Source organism: Uloborus diversus, chromosome 9, assembly GCF_026930045.1.
Source record: "Uloborus diversus isolate 005 chromosome 9, Udiv.v.3.1, whole genome shotgun sequence".
Classification (NCBI taxonomy): Eukaryota; Metazoa; Arthropoda; class Arachnida; order Araneae; family Uloboridae; genus Uloborus; species Uloborus diversus.
The window spans coordinates 23,987,241-24,008,904 of record NC_072739.1 but is presented as its reverse complement, the minus strand read 5'-3'; the positions used below and the strand labels follow the sequence as shown (position 1 = coordinate 24,008,904).

Genomic DNA, 21,664 nt, shown 5'->3' with positions numbered 1-21,664 from the left:
TGAACATTGCCCGACGAATTGAACTACGCTTTGAAGTTCAAAAATGGTTGTTTGAAACTTGTTTTAAAGAAATTGAAATCTTTCAGATGCTTAACATCAAAATATTTGAAAATGTCGATGTTAACGTTTTAAAAAAATAATTCCATGCATTTTATTGCTAAAAAGAAGTTTTCGGGGTTTACCCACCGTTTCGCCAACTTTAAAATTTCCATTCCCATCTAACAATCTCAAAATCAAAGATCAAAAGGGAATAAGTGGGGAAAGAAAATTTCGCGTCGTCGAAACGACGGGGACATCGTTTTTGTAGAACTAGTTGACAAAAAATTCTAGCAACATTGTACGTTTCCTTTTATCTCACGAATTTCGGTTGTTGTCCTTTTATGTGAGAGGGAAAATATGAGGATTTTTTTTCCACGTGCGGAATTGCGTAAAACTAACTGTTGCAAAACTCCATTCATTTTAGTTCAAGTACAAAAAGAGTTGAAGGCCATTTGCGGGTGTAGTTTTGCTTGCTTCCTTTGTAACAGAATCTTGCAAATATTCTTTTACATAGAAGGGAAGCGATGTTCTGCAATCTCATATGAATAATGGAATTTTTGACCTAAAAACAAGATTTTTCAAGTCATCCCAACCTCATTATCATAAATACAACTACTAATACTCATTTTGTTACACTCGAGGCAAATGGTTTTCTTTCAAAACTATCATTAAATCGTGTGGAAATTATATTGTTCCAAACAGTTTGTAACAATTTGGTGGTCCAAATGCAACAGCCGCAAGCATTCATTTTATTTAATTGCTGTGAATGTTGTTTTTATTATTTTTAATGGCCTCAGAATCGATTCGTTAGTCGATGGGAAATAAAACGTTCTACGGGAGTCATTCCCCTCCCCCTCATGAGGAACAAAGTTATATGTATGAACAGACATGCAAGGGCCTAAACTGCGCTTTTCTGCCTTTAGTGTTGAAAAATTTCATCACCCCCCTCCCCCAAGAAAAATTTCTATCACTATGCCACTGTTGCATAAATAGCTCACAGCTGTGACAAGATACATTTAGTAGAGCAAAATTTGAATTTCATCACTAATGTAGCTAAAATTTTCTCCGAAAGGGGAGCACGAGCAAAACAGGTCATAAGTCTTTAAATGTTTATCTCTTTCCGCACCAATGGCGCAGTAAAGGGGGGGGGGGGGGTAAAAAAAAACCCAGAGCCATTGGTTTTAGCATAAATGCAAATACTAATGCAGTATAAATAACGAATAAATACCTTTGTGCTGAAAAGTAAAATAATCAATTATCCAACGTATTGAAGCACAAAACATGCAAATTATTGCAGACACGTGTTTCGGTGTTACAAGGAACACCTTTTTCAAAGCCATCCAGAAGCTCACACTTCTTTGCATTGAAAAAGGTGTTCCTTGTAACACCGAAACACGTGTCTGCAATAATTTGCATGCTTTGTGCTTCAATACGTTGGATAATTGATTATTTTTCTAGTGCAGTAATTTATGCATATGAAAGGGCTGTTTGGATTTAAAAAAAAACCCTTCAGAAGGTATTTTTGATCAAAAAAACCATCTCCAGAAGGTATTTCTGGCTGCGCTAGCATTCTGCACTATGCAATAAAGAATTCTGAGGGGATAGATCTTAACAATCTTCAAATGGGGGGGGGGGGGGGTGAAAGCTGAACTGCGAGAATCTAAAATCTGGTTCTTTTCCACATTATCTGGTAAATATCAACATTCATATAACTCAGGGATATCGGCGAAAGACCGAAAATTTCCGGTGAATGACTGGTGAAAGTTGACATTCTCAGTGACGTAGCCAGTGAAAAATTTCAGAGGGGGAATGTGGTTAGTTTTCGTCCTCTAACCACTTGTATGGACAAAAAAAGGAAAATTTTTGAGGTTCATGGGGGGAAATATCCACAAGTCCACCTACTTGGATATGCTCACGGAGTTTTTTTTTTTTTTGGTTTGGATTCGCAAATACAAATTGTTTGAGTTTTTATGCTTTGAATATAAGACTGGGCAGAAACGGCTTCAAACAGCTAAGAAACACATATACGTATCTTAGAGAAAGAGAGAGAAGTTCCCCTTAAACAAAAGTTTATGTGAGTCCAGTAGAGGGAATATGGTTTTTTTTTTTTTTTTTTTTTTTTTTTTTTTTTTTTTTTTTTTTTTTTTTTTTTTTGAGATATATTAAACAGATGTTCTGAAGAGGGGTAATGTAAAATCCGGAGCATTTTAGCATTACCTGCAGGTCAATTTTCACGGAACAGCAGAAAATAACGCCAGAAGCTGGATAACGTTATGAAACTACTGCCGCTATAAATAGGGGATATATTATTAAAAAAAAAAAAAAGGGATTATATAGGAGCCTTATATGAAACGGACTATGTAAAAATCGAGATTCCTCTGTTTTATCAAAGCTAAATGATCAAACGTTGAGGATACAAGACAGGTTGACTAAAGAGGGGTCAGGTTCTTGAGGATGCTGACACTGTACCAGTCAGGATGGCACACCCCATCTTTTTGATTTTGTTCGAAGTTATCAACGGTAGCTTTAAAATGATTCACCATTTTAATTGGCTGGAAATAAAAGTGAGGAAGCATCTCATCAAAAACGAAGGATGACGTCAATTCCGCGCAATGAATCAGTAACAGGGAATGAGATGTGGCGTCCTTGAATTACGCTTCCATCTGTGTCAATTTTAGAATCTGTTTATTGTTCGTTCTGGTAACTCTGCGCAGGTTGAATAATTTCGTCATTGGCTCTGATAGGTGAACAAATTATTGTTCAATGATTGCCCATCGAAGGTCGGCGCGTGAAGCGTCTCTACGGCTTGTAGCCATTTGACATTGGAAGAATATTTTCCATAGAATTTCGACGAGAAATAACAGTTAAGAGGTCATCAGCAAATGATGTCACATTTATCAACAAATTCGCACCCTCTCCCCCAATGTTACGAAGTCACATTTCACCTTTCCTTCTCCCCTCCCCTTATGTCACCAGGGGCGTTCCAACCTAAAATTTTTGGGAGGGGGGAAGGATTTTCAATTTGCCGAATGAAACTCCGAATTTTACCGAATGATAAAATGTAATTATAGCAACATGATAAATTCTTTTTAAAAAATTTAAATTTTGCAATGCTGTCTCCAAATTTTCTAAATCGTAAGACAAAATTTGCCGATTTTTGGGAAGTCACAGTTACTTCTTGTCGGGCGCTCTTGCATGTCGCGCGATGTTTCTTAAACTTTTTGTTAAAAAAAAAAAAAAAAAAAAAAAAAAAATCAACCAAATGTGTGATGTCTCACTTCCCATTGCCACAAAGTGTCGTCACAACTTCACGAACCTCCTCCCCCCCCCCCCCCCCATAAAAGCAGAGCGTCATTTGTGGACGGTCATATATTTTACAGTTGACACGATGTATTTTACAATTTGCGCTTTCCTATGTTATTTTCTCATGTTTGTATAATAAGAGTGAAATCCTTCAGTAATAAGCTTTTAATTACAAAATAAACAAATTTTGTCGCTTCATAAATATTTCGATGATTTTTTTTCTTTATCAATACAATTCATTCAGTTAATCGAAATTTTATCTTGCCATCATTCGTGATAAAAACTCAAATTAATGTTACTCTCAGAAAAATATCTTCCCATAAAAGTATTAAATAACATTTTATCGCTTACTTGAAGAAGCAAATTGCTCTTTTTTTATTGGAAAAGAAATTGCTGTAACAGGGCGTAATACCAAATCCACGTATGTATTATGCCAAATGGAAGTCCTCCGCAGTTATTACCACTTGATTGTACGCCCCCGGCGGCGGCGTTCAATGAGACAGTTATGAGGCTTTTCCGGCCCGTGAATGGCAATGACAAACCTCCTATCAAACCTTCCGTCTGCGCACATATGGAATTTTTATGACTTAGGTTTGCCAAAGACAATAAAAAAAGGAAAAGAAACATGATCCCAATTTAGAGGAAATTTCTCATTTTCTATTGATATTTCGAAACAAAATTAGCAGTCGTAAAGAATTGTTTCATTTTTGACACGAGGGGACCTCCGTGGCTCTGAGATAAAAACTTCGCTTCAAAATTGCGGAAGGTCGTGGATTCGATTCCCACTGGTGCTCTTGGTGTTATTTCCTCTTTTTAATTCTGATGGTGTTTATAAAAAAAACGAATGTTGATGTTTTCTTTTTTCTCCATTCTGAAAAAGATGTTTGGAGTTATTTTACCTACCTAGATAGTTACTTTTAGAGTTGACGTTATTTGAAAACTATAACTCTTATTCTGTCGGGGAATTTGAGAAATTGATGTCCTTATTTGAATGGGGAATCTTAGTGAATATTTTTATTTTTCCTTCGAAAAAATTTTAAGATTATTGTCCTCATTCTAAAATTTCATTTTAGGGAATATATTTCTTTTTCTTATGAAAAAAAACTTGAAGACTATTGTCCTCATTCTAAAAGGAATTTTTTAGGGACTGTTGTCCTTACTCTGACGGGGTTTTTTAATGTCTGCTGTCCTCACTCAAGTATGAATTTCTTGGGGACTTTTGTCGAGATTATACAAGGAATTTAGGATGACCGTCGTCCTAATTCTAATGAGGATTTATAGGGTCTATTGATGCTATTTTGGGACACTTGCCTTTATTATAATTACCATTTCAGATACATTTCTCCGTATTCATTGGAATCTATCGGGGAGTGGTAACTTTATTTATGAAGTTTTCTCGTTCAAATGGGAATGTTTAGCGACTTTTGTCCAAATTTTAACTTTTGATATCTGTCTTCAATATTCTGTATTAGGAAATTTTGCATTTGTTTTGTTTTTTCCTTCTATTCAAGCCCCAAGGTCGTGGGTTCGATTCCCACCGGAACTGTGGGTGTTATTTTCTATATTTGTGTGCTGTAAATCTTTCTTGTGTTGTCTTATATATTTACTAGTGGTTCCCGCACAGCTTTGCCCGTAGTAGAATATTAAAAGCTCATTTGGTTCGCCTGTATATTTATGTTGTGACTCTTGGTTAAAGTTATACACGTTATTTAACATAAACAAATTATTTATTCTACAACATTAAGATTTAAAACTAAGATACACATAACAGAAAAGGCACAGAGGTTGGCGTGCAATCTTCGAGTCAGAGACTGAACAGAATGTTAGGGGATCCTTACCCTTGGAAAGGACAAACTTTGGACACTTTCTATTGGCTGATGTCCACGTGAACAGTGCGTGGTGTACATGTGCAGTACACGTGATGTGTGGGTGTTATACCCCACATAGATATTTTGAGACTGACTGATCGTCACCACATTTACAAATAATGGATGTTGAATTTCTCGCCAATTTGCTATATTCATTTGCTCGCCCATGTTACAGTTCCAAGTTATGATAATTTCGTAATCTATTCGTCCATCTTCTGATAATTTTGCTCGGGAAAATTCTTAAAATTGGAATAGAAAAAGAACAAAATCGAATTTTTGAAAAATCGCTTCGAGGGGCACATTCCCATGCTACAAACTAACTTTGTACCAAATTTCATGAAAATCGATCGAACGGTCTAGGCGCTATGCGCGTCACAGAGATCCTGACAGAGAGACATCCATCCAGACAGACTTTCAGCTTTATTATTAGTAAATATAAAGAAGTTCAACATCTCCAGGCAATAGCACCTCTTATCTTCATAGTGGTTATGAACACGATAAAAACAATTTTTGACCTGAAAATTGAAATTTTCAATAAGCGGCATTTTAAAAGCAATTTACATGCGATAGGTTATACTCTACATATTTTAATCAATTCTTGACTAATCGCGGTCTGACCCACAATTACTTCTTTAAGCACGACATCCTCCCCTCTAATCTGTGTATCTGTGGGGAAATAGGAGACTTCGAACATTTTCTTTTTCATTGTAGATTCATCACTAAATTTCATCTCAAACTTTCTCCATTTCTCAGGGCATAGTGGAAGAGATTAGTAGTGGTAGATAAAACCGCTTTTATATCTGTCTTGAATCTAATCAATTTTATCTTCAGAAACCAATTTACCTTCTTTCCAACTTTACATTAACTTTCTTTTGTCATTCCTTTCCACAAACTGCTCTTGAGTTCAATGCGTGATTTTTATTTAACTACATTTTCATTTTATGTGGATTTGTCAAGTTATTTTTTAGTGTTTTTTTTTTAAGTTTTTATTTATTATTTAATGTATTTACATTTTAAGCTTTTAGTATTTAAATTTGTTATTTACAGTGTATTAGTTATTCTCACTTTTCATCTTAATAATATTGATGTGTCCTTTCTTCGCTATTTTTACTTAAAATGTGATCAAATGTATTTCTATGTATTTCGTTGTATTCAAAAATTAAAAATGTTGTAACCAACACTGTATTCTTTCGGTTTATAATTAAATTTCACTCGCTTTTCCTTCCCCACCTTTGACCTTTTCTTCCCTGGATTCTTCACTCCCATCATAAAACCGATAAGGTCTAGATATCATTCTGGGGGAGGGGAAGGAGTTCAGTAATTTACATGCTGTAAATTACTTTAAAATTTTTTTGAATCGTAATAAAGTGAACGAATCTGCGACTAAGAAAATGTATAAACCATGCATTTTTCCAAATTTCTTTTTATTCTATTATTTTGTTATTATTTCTTTTGTAAATATCAGACGCATTAAGTTGTCATCACACACAAAAATGAAATTAACTACCGAACTATTTTTTCTTTCTGTCTTTCTTTCTTAAAAAAACTCTTTAACTGTCAAATATACATTTAAATGAATGGATTAGCAATTGCAAAATAAACAAACCAATCAGAACTATTTGTTATTTGGTCTTTTTTTTTTTTTTTGCGAGACTTAACAAATAATGAGTTTAAAAAAAAAGGAATAGTTAAATATTCCTTTATTACATTGATCGATACAGTCATATGAAAATATCTTTGTTCACACAAACACTTTTTTATTTTTAAGTACCTTTTAGCATGGGACAAAATGGCCCCACGACACAAGTTGTGCGCCAAATCCAGGGGTCGAAGTGGTCCTATATATCCTATATTTCCTATATTTTCAAAAAAAGCATGAAAATCGTCCTATATTTCCTATATTTTTGGAAAATGTCCTATATTTCCTATATTCCTGTTTTTTATCCAATTTATTTCTTTAAAACAACAGTAAATAAACTATCTGACTTCGGATTTTTCGTCGAAAGTACGTGTGCAAACGAATTTCAAATTAAAAAAAACGCAACTCACTAAATCCTGCAACAGGCATCTTCTCTCATTGGCTACAGCAATATGACGTCACTGTAGTGGGTGGAGTTTCGAGAGCGAATTCTGAAGTTGGTTTTAGAATTTTGCGTTTGGCAACAGCAGTTTGTTTTGTTTTCCAGCGTGATTTTCGGTTTTTGTTTTCGCAGGTATATTTGTGTTTAGTGCATTTTCTGATCGGAATGTTCTAATAGTCTTTTTGCAATCTTTTCTTTTTGTGAAATTTTATAGCACAAAATATCTATATTTGTGCTACAAAGCATTGGTTATTTCCTGTTAGTTCTCAACACAAAGACGGTTTTTATTTATTTATATAAGCTATGTTTGTGACACTTCTATCCCTGAAAAAATTGTGAGTTGCTGTATTAATTATCAATAAATTTCACTTTGTTCTTTTTTTTTTGTCTACAAAGTACACTTTTTTCAAAAATTATTCTTTCAACTACAGGAAAGTCATTTCAGGTGTAAGTTATAATTTTGTTTGAGGGTTTTTTTTAAATAAAATCATTGATGAGAATAAATAAATAATATATATGTATTATATCTTTTTTCATAGCGAAACTATTCATATAATATGTCCTATATTTGTCCTATATTTTATGTGGAAAATGTCCTATATGTGACAAGTCGATCACTTCTACCCCTGCAAATCCCCCCCCTCCGCGCCAACAGACAGCTGTGAAACGGAGAAAAGCCGCGAACGGTATTTTATTTGCCAAGAAATATTCAAATAATGACAAAGAACCTGAAATAATCACAAGCATTTTACTCCCACACAATCAGAGAAGGATGTTTGGGAGCAACGTTTAATGAGACGCCATTGTAACCACGTGATGTTTTATCTCGTCTGCACTTCGTGATGTAGGCAGCACTGACATAATCTTCCAACTGGAGCAGCAGAACAAAATCAAAATGCTATGCTAATTTGTTCTTCCTTCATCTGTTATCTCATTTGACCTCTAGAAGTTGATTCCTCGTTTTGGAACGTCTTTTTATTCGTTTTGGAGCTTCTGATTATTTATTTTTAAAATACAACAATGTATCAGGTCCGGTAACGAATTTGTTTAACTCGACGTTAAATCCCGGTTATCACAAATTTGCCATTTCAACTGCGCTTGCGCGCGGACTAAGCTGATTTCAAAAATCTTGCTAAAATTAATTACAAACATTTTAAATTTGGTAATAAATATGAGATAGCAACAGATAAAAATTAGAAATCACAAAGTTTTCTCCGATTTAGTTTTTAGGCCTCGGTAAAGATTGAATTTTGCGTCTTAATTATTAATGGATTCGGTGCTTGATTTGTATGTCCTTTCTCAGGACCATTTTTAACCTCAGAAGAGCGTACTACAATTGCAGCATCACTTCAACTACAAAACCGAACTCTCAACCTAAAAAAAAAATGTATAATACTAAGTTGTTTACGCCTAATGTAAAATATCCGCAAAAAGCGGATTTCTGTACTAATATTGCAATTATTTTTGAAGTAAACAACGTGTTTTACATTGATGTTAAATAAATATTTCCAAACTAATAAATATTGAAGTGTCATTTTTCTCTTAAGATTATCAGTTATTCATATCCGTAGTTTCATATAATATATCACGAAATCACTGTGAAAATAGTCTAATCGCATTCATGAATTTGGTGGGACTCTCGCTCAGCCTAAAAATAAACAAGCAACACGAAATCTTAAAACAGAAAGCCCAAAAAGTTAAGTCCGCGCGCAAGCGCAGTTGAAATGGCAAATTTGTGATAACCGGGATTTAACGTCTAGTATTAGTTTATACTATGTGTGCAAATTCAACGCGTTTTGGGAGGTAATAAGCTCAATTTGCACTCGAAGATCTCTGTATTGAATTATGTTTTAGTGTGTAGCTCTGGTTGAGCTGTGACCTTTACTACGTTTAAGTGAAAAATAGACGTGTTATTGACTCGGATTTTAATTGGAATATTTAAAAAAACTGCTAAGAACGTTTCTTAACTCATTTTTGCGCCAATTACATCCTCCCTATTTGTCGAAACAGATGTAAACATTGACAGAGTCGGAGCTCAACTTCTCAGAGCCGCACAATACATCTGAATACATTTCTATTTACGAAAAATATTTCTTGAATTTTTTGAGACTTAGAAATCCTTTTGAGATTTCGCAGTAGGATACTATGATACTACTGTCAATATTTTTCGAATGAAAATAATTTTTAAATAAAAGCTACAGAAATATTTCTTCGTGGTCAAATTGTTTTGATTTTTTAGAGAAATAAATAGTTTTGTAACTTCGGTCATACGAAAGGAATGTTTCAGCTTTCCGGGGGGGGGGGGCGCTTTTACTAAAGCGACCAACAAGAAATTGAAGGAATGTTTTTTTTTTTTTTTGTTATGCATTGTTAGAAACTGGAAATAAGTTGTAAATTTCAGAAAATAGTTTATTTGCTATGCGCAGTCATTTTGCGCATTTTCGTAAAACTAGCACGAACATTCAAACATTCTTTCAAAAAACTTTTGTGACTTATAATTTAGATGTAAATGTTTCATAGTTTCACTGTGCTCAACCAGTTTATGTTATTTATAAATCTAAAGTACAAAAATAACAGTTGTGATGAAACACCTGTGGAGTGTTATTCCTGCCATGCCCACGAAGGGAGGCAGAGAAAACCGATTTACAGAGATATCCGGTAGGAATCGCGCCATATCTCGTCTGCATGTTTGAGAATATTTTGCATCATTCGGGTTTTACTTTCGGGTAAGACATGTTCCTTTTGCATATTTTCTGAAAAGTCTTCTCAAAGATGTTACCGGAGTTGTTTTTATTCCATTTTTAAAAAAAATAATAATTGAGATTAGGCTTTTTATTAGCTGTTACGCATGGGACAAAATGCAAATTTTCCATGGAATTCTCCAGTGTCTTAACACGTTTTGTTTGAGGTTTCGCCAGGAATCCGCTAAATAATATCAATGTTGCTAAACTAGCACAATTCAGCGCCTCTGGTTGGCGAGAAATTGCACGTATTTTAAACTGGTTCTGCACAAGATTTTCTCTGTGATTTCTGCAGATTTGAGCAGCACGTTCAGAAATTGTTCGCTCAGTCATTTGTTTTGAGGAAGGTCCTGTTCTGGCAAACATTCGGTCGCATTCCACTGTAGATTGACATCATAGGCAGGGCCGCCGACAGCCAGGGCGGGCCCCTTGTCAGTTAGCTTGGTCCCCCCCCCTTCCCCTCATAAAAAATTTAAAAACTTATACAACACCGTTTCCGAACTGGATCCCTAGTTCTGGCTGACATGGCCTCTCAATGGGCCTGGTCATAGCTCTTTCTTGAAAAAAAAAAATAAATAAATAAATAAAACACGCACACACACTATTTTTGATTCGAGGAGATGGTTTTTAGGTAAAGCTCTAAAATAAACGAGCTTGGGACCTATCAGCAGTTTCGGTGGCATCAGTATTTGTTTGGCAGCATCTTATAAGTATTAGTTGAATTTTCGTATGTCGCCAACATTATAACAGATAATAAAATGTTCGACATTTATTTTCTCTTCGAAAATTATTTGAAATAAACAACTGACTAAAGATGATGAGTGTGTGATTAGCTGAATTTATTTAAGTAAAAGTTTAAGTGAGAAAGAACTATGTTTGGAAGCAAGAAATATGGTTCGTTTTCAAGTCTTTTGTCACACAAATTTTCTAATGAAATGTCTGGGAATAATTTGACGAAGTGGACTTTTAGTAAGATTTAAAAAAAAAAAAAAAAAAAAACTTATGAGTCAACCTGGATGGCGGAATGATATCAAATTTTAGTACCTCATCATTTAAGATCCCCCGCCGGTTATAATATTTATGATATTCTTTTTCTTCTAGCCGATGAAAGAAAAAATAAGTAAATAAAAAGTCAATGACTGTATCCGAACGTTTCTTAAATGTTCTGTGGAACATTTCACGCTGTGATATTTAAGAACTTTATCGCACGACTCGATGCAAAAGTTAATTTCATCCTCTCTCCAACGTGAAAGTTCATTAGCCCATTCGATCTACTTTTGGAATGATTTCCACTCACGCACCATCATCTCTGGGAGGGGGGGAGGCGAAAGGACATCTCTGTTTCCCTCCGTAACAACTTCCCGCCATTTTCGACAGATCGTTTGACACGAAAATTGAGCTTCCGGGGGCTTTATGCAGTCACTTGGCTTCGAAAAGAATGTTTTCCCTTTTTCTGTTTCCACAAGAGCCACGTGTGAAATCCTCTTACGTTTACAAGAAATCGCTGTTGACCTATTTTTTAAGCTAAACCACTTCGTCGTATAATATCGATTTTTCGGTCTCCGTATAATTAGGTAATGAGCTCAATTATATTCTGCTAAATTTTGGCACACGTTTGATCTTGGCTGAAGTGCTAAATTTCTATAAAAGCAGCAAAATAAAGATTTCTCGCCATTATTATTTTTTTATTCAATGACTGATACAGTGTGTTTTTGCCTTTTTAAAAAAAAATTAAATGTGCCATCTTTACAGAATGATATTTAAAAGTTCTGTTATAGTAAATTTTTTGCCCTCTTTTAGTTTTTAACGCTGTGAGTTTTACCATATTGCTCGACGGTGACACTAGTTTCACGTCCGAAGTTATTTTCTGGTGGTCCGTGAAAACTGTTACGTCGTCAATGTCGAAATATTCCGGTTTTTTATGAACTCTTTCTCATAAAATCCGCTTATTGATCAAAGTAAAAAGCGAATGTTTAGTCAACTTATCTATGTGAAAAAAAAATATATATATATAAAAAGTTTTTCAAATTTTACCCGCATTATCCAGAGATCCGGAAAAATGATAGCCAATTAAACGAGGTTTTACCATACTACAACAGTTTTGCCCTCCCATTTTCTGCTTAAAGGCCGAACCTCGTATCAAAACGATTCTCGCGGTCCAGGACACATATTAAATTTCAAAATGGTTTAAAAATTTTCTAAACAACATGGGAAGGAGCAAAAAACTACAAACTATTAATTATTGCAACATTACTTGATGCTTATCTATATATATAATTCTCTTACGTGCCGGCAAATGAAGGGGTGAATTTCTAAACCTCTGTTGGCAACACTTCGCCGATAAATCATGTAAACAAACTTCTACGTTGTTTTGAAATCTTGAATCACAGAATACTCAACGAACTTTTTTTTTTTTTGAGATGAGTTTGAGTCGGGCTGTGGCCCATTTCAACCTTAATCAGCAAAGAAAAGCTCAAAGAAGGCAGGAAACCGTTCTTGAATCCAATTTAAGACGAGCCATTTCCAGAGTTGTATTCTCTGATTCGCTGCCGATAATTTTTAGCGGCTGGGGAATTTTCAGTCAGCAGTTCCTTCAACAGATCAGGTGCGTCACACAATGCCGGTAACCGCACCTTTCCGTCATGGCAACATTTAGTATATTTATTTGCAGTATTACGCTCTTTCTGCCAATAAAGAGCACCACAAAATTCGCATTCTTCACACATTGCTCCACAATCATGTTCATCGGCAATGTTGTTTTGAACGCGTAGGCGCTTTGAGCGTCGTCTATTCTCTGCTTCAGTACGACAGTTCAGTTCAAAATGAATAACCGAGAAAGAATTTACTTTATTCCTTTTATTCTCAGCTGAAAGGTTTCGCCAAATTTGTTTAGGGTTATAGTAGTTTTAGTATTGTGCAAGCAAAGTAGCCTTGGCGAGTTTTCGCGTTTTTAGTTAAACCATTTTTTGTTCGTGACGTGGCAAGGATTCAGAATAACAACAAGAAGGACAAACGTTTGAGAAAATATGTTTGGTGCTCTCTGAGCCTGTTTTTAGTCATGGCCAAGCTCTATGTGGCATTATCAAGAACAAGATCTTTTGAAGCAGTGTCAGTTGTGGCTCCCAAACGGGACATTTTTAATTGTGTATATGAGGAAGTTTTCTCAGATTAGAATATATAAGAGTGTAAATATGTAAATATATAAGAGTGTAAATAATGTAAATACATCCCTCGGGGGAGCCTGTAACCCCTAGAGGGCGCGTCCCCAGGTGGCGGATAGGGGAATGCCTTCATTGGTTTTCCAATGGGTGGTAGAAGGGAAATAAAATACCTTCCGCGGACCAACAGGTAGAAGTGCAATCTCTCCAAAGCAATGACAGACACTTTTGTATCTATAATGGTAAAGTTGTGCACATTGCCAAGGCAGTCATCTTACATACAGCAAAGTTAAACTGTCGAAAATCTGGCTAAAGCAGACAAATTAACATTATGAACGTAATTTTCATATTGGTTAAATGGATGGTGACCTAAATGCAATTACCAACTTTAATTTTTACGGAAAATTTTAGCTAGGCTAATGTATTGGCATACAGCGAGCGAGCGAAGCGAGCATGGATCGCGAAGCGATCCACAGGGAACTGCGTAAGCAGTTCCGGGGGTTGGCGAGCGATAGCGAGCAGGGGGCGATAGCCCCCTAGTTTTATTAATTGCGTCTATTTTTCAGAAACCAATTTTTGGATATTTGGTTCCAAATTTGTGGCATACTAATCGTACATTCCAATTTGTAACATTAAACAAAACATGCCACACAAATCAACCTCGCAGGCCGTAGGCTGGGCACCACTGTACTACAATATTTGCAGTATTGTGGAGCGTAGAAGAGTTTCTAATGTGAGGGGGGGGGGAGGATATAAAAGGTGAAATAAAAGGTAAAACTAAATAACTGCCAGCGCTTTCATTAATGTAGAGAAAGTGACTAATCGCACGCCAGCCTTCACCAGGTTAGCTTCGATTACCTCAAAAAAAAAAAAAAAAAAAAAAAAAACTTGTATTTATATCTCTGGTTCTTGCAGTTATTATGTTCTAATTATTCTACTTCAAAAGTCACTGTTTATTGCAGCAATGTTAAATTTGGCGTATGGAATTATCACATTTTTTACTTTAATAACTGTATTCGGTTATCTTAATCAGTTTCCTATTCTGCTACTTATTATATTAATTACATGTGATGGAGGGGGGTCATGACTTCTTGTCAATGTACGAAGAGGGGTGTGGAGGTTGAGAACCCTTGGTTAAGTGGTTAATTAAGAAAAATAAATTTGCCAGCAAAAACAAGTTAATTTGATTTTAAAATTCATTATTTTAGCATTTCAATTATATATATATATATATATATATATATATATATATATATATATATATATATATATATATATATTATTTTTTTCAAATGAAAAAACCTAATATATTCAGATATACTGTTCGTTTTTTTTCAATGCGTGAAGACACGTCTGGCATTTTTTAGAGGAATGAAATTGAAATAGTATACGAAAACAGAACAACCATAATTTCATTATTATAACTATCCTTCTAAAGATGTAAATGGTATATGGCTGTTGAAGAAAATATGTAATATTTTTTTTTTATAAACCTTCAAAATGTGGTACATTTTAAATTAAAAGAAAAATAAATACTCAAATTCATTCGTATGCGACTTTTCAAAAATTCAAGTTACTTTTTTATTTCCTCCCCCTCCCCTCGATGCGAAATTTTTATAAATTCAGAGCTTGAATATCTAGTTTTCTTTTATCAAATTGTTATTTAAAAACGTTTTTGTTTTATATTGCAAAATTTTGAAAACTATTTAAGTTTTGTTTTTCTTTACTTTTCTTTTTTTTTACAATCAAGGGCAGTTCTAAATAACTTTAACGGTGTCCTTATTGCGGTTTTAAAGACATTTATAGTTTTAAGAGCAGTTTTAAGATGTTTTTAAAAATAAGTTTTTGAAGCATTAAAATGACTAAATTAAAACAATCAAACATCACAATAGCAAAGAAGCCCGTCTCATGGAACGACGGACAAAAGTTGAGCAAATGTATTTTACCAAAAGTTAGATTGTTTTATTAAATACTAGCCGCCTTCGGCGACCAGCTGGTCCGCCTTTTTACGCCAGGGTTGCCCGCCTTCGGCGGCTGCATAGACAATTTAGCGACGGTATTAATCAATGCTTTTCTCTATATACCAATATTATCATCTGCCTTTTTACGCCAATGTTGACGCCTTCGGCGGCTGCTTAAATAAGTTTTATGGCGGTATCAATCGATCTATATCTATATCATTATTAATTTAAATAAAATATTTTCTAGATCTATCTCCAGTTCCGTCGTTTGGAATATTTTTAAAGGAGGGGGGAGGAGAGACACAAACTGCTTGCACTTCATGTAAATTTTGTCGAAAAATAAAAAAAACACTTCCACTTTTACTTGAGAGCATTGTTTTTTTCAAAGTCATGGTACGTGTGGGGGGGGGGGCATTGACACCCCGTTGAAGTTCCTTAAATAACGGGCATGTCTCTTTCTTGCTCTCCATCTACTATATCGACCTCTGCATTTGTCTATCTATCTATCTATCTGTACGATCTATGCGTATCTACCTCTGACAGTAATTAACAATGTTTTCAAATCGCAGCGTGCCCCCCCCCCCAACCCCCGTGTTGTTCTTTAAATAACGGGGTCTGGTCTATCTCTCACTGTACATCGACCTGTAGATTTATCTTTCTCTAGATCCATGGAAATTTACCTCTGATAGTAATTAACAATCTTTTTTCAAAGAAAAAAAGTATTAATTCGAGAACAAAATTAAAAAAAAAAACATTTTTTGTACACTCAATGTATATCTATCTACCTATTCGATCCATCTCTAAATTTTCTCATCTATCTCTATTTATTTTGATTTAACCTCCAATCTTCTTCCCTATCAAAAAGAAAATCATGAAAAAAAAGCGCGCTTACTTATTTATTAAAATGCACAAAAAAATCGATGTCTTTGTGGTACCGGGAGTTTGCCAAGATATAAAAATCATTGTTTTTATTAAAATTCAAAAAAAAAAAAGTGACTGGGACCAAAACGATCCGATGTGGTCCATCTGATTAACCGAAATCGAATGTTTAGCAAAACATCCGGGGGGGGGGGGAACAAATGAAATACCCTGGAAAGAAAAAAAAAAGCAAATGAATCCTTCGAAAGGAAGAAAAGAAAAAAGCAAGTTACGCACTTCCAGTTAGATCACGTGGTTGCCTGACGTCATATTCGCAGCGGTCAGCGGACAAGATCTTTGGTGAAGCGATAGCGCCTTTCTTCGTTCGCCTTTAAAAAATTGTAAAAAAAAAAAACTTTTGAATATTTTTGAAAAAAAAAATTTTTTGTAGAGGGCGAAATGTTCTGGCTACTACATAGTAAAATTGTAGAAAAGCGGTTATTATATTTTTCACGGGATGCGTTTAGAAAAAAATTAAACCCAGAAAAGAAAGCAAAATAAAGGTTTTTTCAAAAATTCATAACAAATGCAAAAATTGCTCTATCTTCAAAATTTTTTTGTTCATCATATTTAAAATTAAATTTCGGACACTATAGTGCAAAAAATATTTGTCTGGCGCGAATGGTTCGGGGTCTGTGAGGTTAAAAGTACTAAAAAGTGCTAAAAACCACATAAAACATTAAATAACATTTTTTCTAATTAAAATATCAAAAATCGAAGCCCGAGGTGCACAACTTCAGCAAAAACTACACCTGTATACCAAATTTCATCTTTCTAGGCCTTACCGTTTTCCCGGGATGCGCGCCCACAAACACACACACACACACACACACAAACATCTTATTTTATTATATGTATAGATATATATATATATATATATTACGATTAAAGCAGGGACAATATTTCCTTAGCTTAGTGTTACAGATTTCTTTGCGGGGTCGTTAACCTACTCTGCTGGGTGCTACCACACACTACTATTACGCGAATTGAATCACAATTCCGCTTGAGAGTAAATAGGGGGAAAAGGCTGCACAAAAGACCATTATTTCCCTGATTAAAAGCTCTATTACTCATTCAAAATTGCGCTCATTCCGTTTTTTTACGCTGCACTGGCCCTGCTACGAATTTGTCGGTTTTATGGCAATATTTTTTATTACCTATCAAAAATCAGGAACAAAATGCGTTCTCCACTTAATGCGGAGGTAAATACGAAAAAAATGTGTGCTACCGAAAATCGATATCAAATTCCGATTTTTTCCTTGCGAAGTTTAGGTTAGAACTTTCGCACGTTTCGTGCCGATTTGCCATTTCTCAAAATCGAGTTTTTTTTCTTTTTTCGGTTGTATTCTTTCATAAGTGTTGTTACCATTCTTGGTGCTTCACGGGGAATGTGTTATCTTTCTCTTCCGGAAAATAACATTCACCATTGCTTCAATTGAATTTGAATTTCTTGCCACAATTATCGACAATTTTCGGCAGCGAAATTATACAGTTTTGTTAACTCATCATTTAAATTCTATAGGAGAATTTTCTGCTGTTTAGCATTTTAATAAACTTAGTGACGTAAAAGTTTCCTCCAATAATTTCAAAAAAAAAAAAAAAAAACCAGTTCGCAGCTCCAATGAACTATACGGTGCTTGCTCTGCAGCCATTGTCTAATGGCGGATGAAAAAGGTAAAACAAACAAATGCTGTAACTTACGACTTTCTTTGAATTACAGTAGTTTTTCATAGTGTTTGTGGGAAGCTTTCTTTTCTATTCTTCTGAAATTATATTACACCGTAAACTGTCTGAAGCCTGTAATTTACTTCAAAACACATGGAATGGAATGTTTTACCTTTTTTGGTAGTATTGTGAATCACCGCAAGGTAGCGTATTCGAGACCTGGAGTTGCGAATAGTGTTTGACAGTGAGTTTCCGTCATGACAACCTCATCATTATATTTATACTCATGGGCCCACATTTATTACGGAATCCCCTTTTCAGATCGTTTCACGACCCCCCCCCCCCCGCACCTCCCATTTTTTGCAATAGTAACAAAGTTATTGTGCGGCTCTGAAAAGTTGAGCTCCGACTGTCACAATGTTTACCTCTATTTCGGTAAATAGGGGAGGGGTAAGTGGCGCTAAGTTCAGTTGAGAAACTTTCTTAGTAGTATTTCAAAAATATTCCAACTAAATCCGAGCCAATAACACGTCTATTTTTCACTAAACTCCCCTAAAACAGGTAAACATAGTCAAGGTCACAGCTCAACTAGCCAGAGCTGCACAATAAGTTTTAATCACATTTTTTTTCTATTTCAGACACCTTGTCAGTCCGTTTTCTTTGAGTCGAAGAACGAGGGGCTTAATATATCCGAACTTCTAAAAACGAAACACATAGTCTTGAATTTTTTGTCATATTTCTGCTTTTTCAGCTTATTATTGTTAATTTGTAGTACAAATTCAAGCCCGTCATTGGGGAGGGGGGTGCGTTTTTTGTTGTCTTTCGATTAATTTTGCAGTTAGTATGTACCTTTTGTCCCCCTCCCTCTCACCGGAAAAATCCGAAATGACGGGCCTGCTCAAAGTTTTTATTTCTTATTGAAATTATTGTTCAGGAAAACGAAATTTCGAGTAGTCACTCTTCCTTTTAGTTTCTTCATCTTTTACCTAAACTGAATACACCAAATAATACGCCATTGGACAAAATGATGAGCAAACCTGGAAATTACGATTAATTTTTCGTCAACTAATTCATGAAAAATTCTTGTTGCGCACTTGAATTAAAGTTCACGAATATCATGTACGCTGATTCCGATTCATTTATTTTTTATCACTAAATTCATATTTATGTTTTCGAAAGAAAATATATCTGAAGTTTCATATCCATTGAACTTTTTTTTTTTGTTCAGTGTCTTGTTCTTGTTTATCGCTTTACACTTTTAGCTTTTATTGTTCTTAAGTTTGCCTCCGCCCCCCCCCCCCCCCAGAAAAAAGTTCCATGTTCCATGGAAATTTTCTTGTGGTTCAATCGGGAGCCCACCTGGGGGGGGGGGGGGGGTATGGCGCAGACTGTGCCATTGAAATTTTTAGGGGTTGTTATGAGGGGTATTTTTCTCATTGGGGGGGGGCGCCCTTGCACTTAGGGCGGAGCACCCCTGGTTCAATGCAACTTGGCAATTGAAGTAGGTAACCACTGAGGGAGTTTTCTTCTCTACCGTGATATCGTGAGTAGTTTTTTCCTTTTTTGAGAGAGAAAGGAGCAATTCTATGCTTCACATATTGAGGAAGCGCCATCTTTTGAGCCAAAACTGAAACTTATGTAAAGAGAAAGACATTAAAAACGAAAAACAGGAAGCCGGAAATTTGTTTCGTATAAAGTGTTCCTGTTAATTGACACATTTCGTACAAAAATAGTAAAAGTTGAAAAGAGATAAGCCAATTCATTGGAGAAAAACCTCTTGCAATCTCAATTTTCAATGTTTACAGTTGCTAATGATGGAAGAAGATGCGCAATGAAATTCGTTTCTCGTTGAATAAATAGCAGAAGCCGGACAACTCACCTCAATTTTGTTTACATTTAGTTTTTGTTTCTGTTGCGTTGCTTTGTGTTGAAGGTGAAACGTTCGGTTTTTTTAATCAGTTTCAAAATGTGATTCACGAAAAGTACTGAAAATAAATACTAAATAGACATCTGAAATGGGATTAATCAAAACTGATTATCAATCTCTCGGTAAATTTCACCGATCCTATGACAATGGGAGATTTGCCGGCGTGATTTTGTTTTTAGTTTCACAAACTGTGAGTATTACGTTATTCACTTAATTTTCACACGTAGTCATCTCTGAACTTTTAATGTGCTGTAGTATTTGATTGAAAACTTTGCATATCTTTGAATGGTCAGGCAAAATTATAAGTTCAAAAATTAATGTTCATTCGGGACGTCAAAAAAAAAAAAAAAGGCGGGTAAATTTTTCAAGCTCATACTGTTAATGGTTGTAGTAATAAAGTTGTACACTTTTTGCTTGCACATATTTAATTCATTTTGTTTTATTTCTTGCAAGTTTAATTTTTTTGATAATAATAAGAGCTACAGTATTTTTACTTCAAAAACTCATGTTAATTGCTCACTGAAGTGTATTGCTAATTTGAAATATTGAACTAAAACTCAAAATAAGAACGTAAGGGAGTTCGTAAAAAATAATGTATTAATAGTTTAAAACCAATATATGAGTATAATTTGTTTTGTAGTATAACAAATGTGTCTTTCATTAAAATGAAATAACAAAGTAAAAAAAGCACAAAGTGCAGTATTTTTGTGACAATTTGCGCTTTATATTTGTTTTTTTTTTTTTCGTTTCAGTAATATTTTGGCCAGGGTTGGCTTTCTGCCGGCAGAAACTAGTTTTTGCCGTGCCAGTGGCAGAAACTGGTTATAACCGGTAAAATCTGGCAGAAACTGGCAAAAACTTAAAAGCGTCTTTAATAACTCCAGTAGTTACTAAATGATATTTGTTTAAATAAAATAAAAAATGAAATTTCATTTCATCATTTAAAAAAATAAAATCCTATGCTAGTGCCCTTGATTTAGTTTGGAAAGGGGACTTGTCAATTGCAGATGCTTGTAATATTTGGATTAATCTAACAAAGGACGAAAATTATATTGGGGCTTGGGAAAAAGGAGAGACATAGAGAATTAAACAGGCATTACTGATTGTAATTTGCTCGCTTATATGCTTCATCTAAATTGCTTGTGATTGAAATTATCATGTGCTTCAAGAAGAAAGTGCCAGAATTATACTTGCCAATACTAAGCTAGATTTTGTACCTATTATCACAGCTTTGCAAAACAAATTGGCCCCATTTCTTGAAACTTATTTTTCCAGTCAAATGTTTGCCATTACCCCAACTACTACATGGTGGATCAGTTAAAATATATATGAAAGTTTCACGAACATTGCTTGTTCCTTGATGCATTGCCTGCTAGCTCTTCTGTTCGGAGAATATTCTGAAGTTTCTCATTTGTGCATATTGAATTGAGAAAATGGTTAGATTTTAGAAACCACCTTTTCTAAGGAGCAACTGCGGGTTCCAAACACTGTAACATTTGATTTTGAATTGAGATAATATTGCAATTATATATATATATATATATATATATATATATATATATATATAAATTGTGTGCTTTTTTTAACAATTAATTATTTACTCCATGCATTTTTTATTGTATGTCAATAATTAATTTTTTGCCATTTTGTGAGTTTTTGCTAGTTTCTGCCACAAATGTGGCAGAAAGTGGTTTTTGCTATGCCGGTTTTAACCGGTTTCTACCAGTGGTTTTAACCACCTTGGCAGAAACTTGCCAACCCTGATTTTGGCACAAAGCATTCTTTATCATTTTTCATGTAGTGTCATTGATTCTAAAAATAATTTTTTTAACTATCATGACGTTCCAGAACTATCTTAACATGCATAATACAAATGCAATATTTGTAAATTTTTATTGTATTTTTTTTTTTTTTGTGAAATTTATGTAGATTTTATATTTTTAATGTAAAGTATAGTATTAAGATTTTGGTTAAAATGAAGCATCTAAGAAAACTTAATAACT

At 34.6% G+C, this 21,664-nt stretch overlaps 1 protein-coding gene across 2 annotated transcripts in view; it reads left to right on the top strand.

The window, feature by feature from the left end:
* Nucleotides 1-21,664, top strand: part of LOC129230638 (CD9 antigen-like) — a 100,094-nt gene that overhangs the window by 56,075 nt on the left and 22,355 nt on the right. The window contains exon 1 of one of the 2 annotated variants that reach the window (XM_054865052.1): nt 19,652-19,851. The exons of the other annotated variant lie outside the window; for it this stretch is intronic. Within the exon in view, the coding sequence (XP_054721027.1) occupies nt 19,750-19,851 (102 nt within the window). The 5' untranslated portion in view covers nt 19,652-19,749. Of the gene's footprint in view, nt 1-19,651; nt 19,852-21,664 lie in introns of those variants that run through there. 2 annotated transcript variants of the gene reach the window in all.